The following is a 5,647-nucleotide window of genomic DNA, read 5'->3' as shown; positions in this document are numbered from 1 at the left end:
AATAAAGATTAGAGAACTGTTGGTCTGTAGGTGTAAAGCCAATGTGAGGCTAATTCATAACAAAGCTCTGACCCTTTGGAGATACTCGACACTAAAATAACAAGTTGGAGTAATGACACTGATGTGAAACTGCAGGTTTACTTTTGGGAATCTGAATTTTATCCTCAGTCTTTAAAACCTTATAACACAGACACTGAAGGAGGCTAAGAAATCAGTTTATGGCACACATCTTTAATACAGTAGTTAGTTACAGTGGTGTCAAAAAATATAAGATATACATCAGTTTGAAACAGTTTGAAGGCTTTATTTTGTCCCATTTTAAAACAACAGCAACATCAAAAACCCATCCATCACACCTCACAGTGTGTCCTGTTCCAAAATAACATTTGCCACCTGCCCCCAAAACCCTCCCCGTCTCTTCTCCACAAACTATATAATTAGGCTGCAACACCTTTTCTCCTCTTTCACCTCCCTTCCTTCCTCCCTCCTGCAGCCCAAACTTCACAAACATCCTCAGGCTTTAAAAAAGACAAAACAAAACAAAAATTGTAATCCCTGCTCACTCGTTCTGAACAAGTGCTTTAAAAAAAACAGAAGTGGTATGAAAATAATGTCTAGCTGTATATTTCATCCAGTGTAAAATATATTTTTAAACATCATCAGTTCACAATTCATAACTCTTTTACGATAGAAACAAAATGTCCCACGAAGAGGAAAAAAAAAGACAAAAAATATAGACTTTCCCTCTTTTTTTTTTTTTGAGAATTTGAAGACCAAAGCAGCTAAAGAGCTCAGCCAGCTGGCTCCAGCTTCCCGAGTCCCCTCAACAAACAGAGTATCGACGTCTCGCTGCAGAACAGGAGCGACACGCCGACAGTAGTGACAGTTCAACGTTAATCGTCTCATCTGACCAGCTCTACACGGCTGACACATAAAGTCTGTTTTCTGAACAAGTGTTCCAGCGGTTAGAGCTGGGACTGCCCTGCAGCCGCATTTCTCCTTTAGCCACCTAAACCTTGGTGGCCAGAGACTGCACCTCTGACTTCTGAGTCTGGGCGCTGAGAGTGGACGACATGGAGCTCATGTGACCGTGCATGGCCTTCTTCAGGTTGAGCAGGCACAAGCACTGGGAGCGGAAGCGCAGGTCGAAGAAGGCGTACAGGAATGGGTTGAGGCAGCTGTTGATGTAGGCTAAGCAGGTGGCGTACGGGTGAGCCAGCAGCAGGAAGCGCAGGAAGCCGCAGGAGCTCGGTGCCAGGTTCAGGTAGGAGAGGGCGTCCATGCTCTTCAGCACATGGAAGGGGGTCCAGCAGATAGCAAACACCACCACCAGCGTGGTGATGATCTTCAGCAGGCGCTTCTTTTTCTGGTCCTCCTTGCGCAGGTTGTTGAAGTGGCGGGTGACGGTGCAGCCGATGAAGCAGTAGAAGATGGTCATTGCCAGGAAAGGTAGGAGGAAGCCCAAGGCGGAGGAGGATAGGCTGAGTCCTGCGATCCACAGGGACTCGTGCCTCTGGTTCATGGTCACCAGGCTGAAGTCCATGGCACAGCTGGTCCGGTTGCTGTTTTGCTCGTTCATCGTGGTGCGGAAGAGCAGCGTGGGCACAGCCAGGAGGCAGGACAGGAGCCAAATGGCACCCAGGGATGCCAGCATGGTGCCTCGCGATCGCAGCCTCGTGCTGGACAGGGAGTGCACGATGGCCAGGTAGCGGTCAAAACTCAGACAGGTGAGGCAGAAAACACTGGCGTACATGTTGACCAGAACCACGTAGCTGCTGATCTTGCACAGAGCCACACCGAATGGCCAGTGGTAGCCCAGGGCCGTGTACACAGCCCAGAGAGGTAGGGTCACAACAAAGGTGAGGTCAGCCAGGGCCAGGTTCCCAATGTAGACATCAGCAGCTCGACGCTTGGATTTGGATCGCCACACCGTGAAGATGACCACACCGTTACCTGACAGGCCCAGGATGAAGATGAGCATGTAGAGCACCGGGATGAGGGAGTAAGAAGGTTCCCACTCTGAGAAGTCACAGGCAGTTTCATTATCTTCATAATAGTCATAAGTGTCAGGATATTCCCCAGTGGGCTCCATGATGCAACGCCCAAAACAATACCAGCAACAACAAAAAACTGTCCTTCACAGAGGTAAGAGTCCAGCACGGTCTCCAGGAGTGAACCAGAGCAAAACTAAAACCACTGAATGAGAGGAGCGAGGAGTTCTGCTGCTGCTGCTGGACAAAAAAGAGTGAGAGACTGCTGCTGCGCTCTGCCTTTTTAAACTCGGCCCTCTGCACCCCTGGTTCCCTCCCAGGACAACCCCCCACCCTCTCCTCCCCCCACAGTAAAACATCTATCAGCTCTCCTCCTCCCCTCTCTCACTTCTCCTGCGTGGCCCAACCTTCTGCCTGCAGGACCAGGAGCTTGCACATGTAGGCTGACCAATCTGTGCAATTCATTTTACTCAACTTTAATACAGAAGTCAAATTATAAGGTTGCCTAATTAATAAAATTGTCAAAAAAATAAACAAATAAATAAACAAAGATTTTTTTCTTATAACTAACACCCCAAGTTTCAAACTTTTAACAGCTGGTCAACTTTAATAATTCCACAGAAATGAAAACCAGACCCATCAGCTTTTAGCTTAAATATTAAAACACATGGACATTTAAAACCATTTACATTATTTTCTAAGAATGATCAAAAATGACAACACATTACCCATTCAATACAGGACTCCTGCAAACCCTTATCTACACCAACAGATTTTCAATGAACACGTCGCACGTTTTCAGATTTTAAGCTATTGTTTTGGTGCATTGTAGCAAAAATATATATATTGTGCAAAACTGTGGCCATAAAAATATAGTTATACCTTGTAAAACACAGTAAAACCCATTAAAATGTACAGTTTTTTGTATAGCATCAATTTGTTGCAGTGATAATAAGTTTAAAGGGAGGAATTTCTTCAATTGCCACTTCTATTATAAAACCAAATATTTTTTATTGAGTAAAAGTGGTCAAGTAAGAAAACTAAATACTTTACGGTAAAAATAAATAGTAATAATATACAGCGGGTAAAATAAGTATTGAACACGTCACCATTTTTCTCAGTAAATATATTACTAGAGGTGCTAATGACATGAAATTTTCAYCAGATGTYGGTAACAACYCAAGTGATCCWTACATACAAAGAAATCAAACCATAAATGTCCAGAAATGAAGTTATTTGTAATAATGTGGAATGACACAAGGAAAAAGTATTGAACACACTTACTGAAATTTATCTAATACTTTGTACAAAAGCCTTTGTTGTCAATGACAGCTTCAAGGCGCCTCCTGTATGGAGAAACTAGTGGCATGCATTGCTCAGGTGTGATTTTGGCCCATTCTTCCACAAACAGTCTTCAAATCTTGAAGGTTTCGTGGACCTCTTCTATGAACTCTGATCTTTAGTTCTTTCCATAGATTTTCTGTTGGATTCAGGTCAGGTGATTGGCTGGGCCATTCCAGCAGCTTTAGTTTCTTTCTCTGAAACCAACTGAGAGTTTCCTTGGCTTTGTGTTTGGGCTCATTGTCTTGCTGAAATGTCCAGCCACGTTTCATCTTCATCATCCTGGTAGATGGAAGCAGATTTTTATCAAGAATGTCTGTACATTTTTCCACTCATTCTTCCTTCAATTATTTGAAGTTTGCCAGTACCATATGCTGAAAAACAGCCCCACACCATGATGTTCCCACCTCCAAACTTCACTGTTGGTATGGTGTTTTTGGGCTGATGTGCAGTGCCATTTGACCTCCAAACATGATGTGTATTCTGGCATCCAAACAGTTCAGTTTTGGTCTCATCTGACCAGACTATATTCTCCCAGTATTTCACAGGCTTGTTTAAATGTTGTGCAGCAAACTTTAAAGGAGCTTCAACATGCTGTTTCTTCAGCAGTGGAGTCTTGCGTGGTGAGCGTGCATACAGGCCATGGTGGTTCAGTGCATTACTTATTGTTTTCTTTGAAACAATCGTACCTGCTAATTCCAGGTCTTTCTGAAGCTCTCCACAAGTGGTCCTTGGCTCTTGGACAACTCTTCTGATAACTCTTTTCACTCCTCTGTCAGAAATCTTGTGAGGAGCACCTGGTCGTGGTCGGTTTATGGTGAAATAATGTTCTTTCCACTTCTGAATTATGGCCCCAACAGTGCTCACTGGAACCTTCAGAAGTTTAGACATTCTTCTGTAACCGATGCCATCATTATGCTTTGCAACAATAAGGTTGTGAAGGTCTTGAGAGAGCTCTTTACTTTTACCCATCATCAGATGGTTCTTGTGTGATACCTGGCCATCATTTGGGACTGAACCAGCTGATATTAACTTGCACTGACAAGGGGCAGGCTTGCTTTCTAATTACTGAGAGAGTTCAGCTGGTGTCTTGGCTTTCCATGCCTTTTTACACCTCCCTTTCTTCATGTGTTCAATACTTTTTCCCTGTGCCATTCCACATTATTACAAATAACTTCATTTCTGGACATTTATGGTTTGATTTCTTTGTATGTATGGATCACTTGGGTTGTTACCGACATCTGGTGAAAATTTCATGTCATTAGCACCTCTAGTAATATATTTACTGAGAAAAACGGTGACTTGTTCAAAACTTATTTTACCCACTGTAACTTTTAGTCAGTTAATGGTGATTAAAGTACACATGTTATGAGCATAGATGAGTAAGACACTTTTTCCCCCTGTAAAATTGTCATCATTTTAACATTTTATTTACAATTTAATTTTATTAAAAAGTGTTGCTCTGAACATTTCCACATCCTTGTTTTCCATCACAATCATGGATATTAAAAGGCTGAAAAAGGGCAACGTTTCACCACATTTTCTTATTTTTTTCATTTTATCTTATTTTTTTTTTTTACCACAACTGCTTTCTCTTCTCGTCTCTACTTTTACTTAAAACATCAAAAATTCGATGTGCATCCTTTAGATAAGAGTTAATTAGATATGGTATTTTTTGTAAAGATTAGATTAAATATCATTAACAACAACACAACACACGGTAGGTGTGTGAATCTAATTCTCAAGTCTGCAGATTAATTTGCACATTAAAAGGACAGGCAAACACAAAGATCTGAAACAAAAACAAGAGGAAACCTCACATCCACCCCGCCTTCATTTCTACTTTTCACTAAACCTGTTGGTCAACAAGAACCTGACGTGGTGCAACAAAAATGCAGCAATAAATAACAATAACTACATGGAAAAGAAGCATTTAAAAATCATCAAAATAAGTGCATTTCAATATATTGCGTTAAACAGCAGTCTGCCTCCTAACATATCGTAAGGAATGAGTTTCAGTAAAACAAGTCTGAGCAGAGCTGTGTATTATTCACAGCTCATTTAGGCTGGATAATCTGTGTAAAACAAGCCTCCAAGTGATGATAACAAGAAGCTATTACATAAATTGTAAAAAGAGGATTATTATCCCGTAAACACGCCGTTTGGAGAAATGTGTTCGATGAAAGATTGAGCTTCTCTGGGTTATCAGTGTGCAGCGAGTGACTGGTGATACATGGAGCGTTCAGAGCTGGAGTTTAACTTGGCAAACTTCTTTGTTTTCTTTATTTCAGTCACCGTGGAGGCACCGAAGCCTT

General features: G+C 41.9%; 1 protein-coding gene across 1 annotated transcript; it reads right to left on the bottom strand.

The window, feature by feature from the left end:
- Positions 1-211: 211 nt before the first annotated feature.
- aplnra (apelin receptor a) lies at positions 212-2,231 on the bottom strand (the record flags this gene model as incomplete). The annotated part of the gene is given in 1 exon segment (XM_014007195.1): positions 212-2,231. A coding segment is annotated over 1 exon segment (1,083 nt). The 3' UTR covers positions 212-1,009.
- Between the last annotated feature and the right edge of the window lie 3,416 nt (positions 2,232-5,647).

This window comes from Austrofundulus limnaeus, unplaced genomic scaffold, assembly GCF_001266775.1.
Source record: "Austrofundulus limnaeus strain Quisiro unplaced genomic scaffold, Austrofundulus_limnaeus-1.0 Scaffold40, whole genome shotgun sequence".
In the NCBI taxonomy this organism is placed as follows: Eukaryota; Metazoa; Chordata; class Actinopteri; order Cyprinodontiformes; family Rivulidae; genus Austrofundulus; species Austrofundulus limnaeus.
Note: the sequence above shows the minus strand (reverse complement) of the source record. Positions and strands in the feature narration are given on the sequence as shown.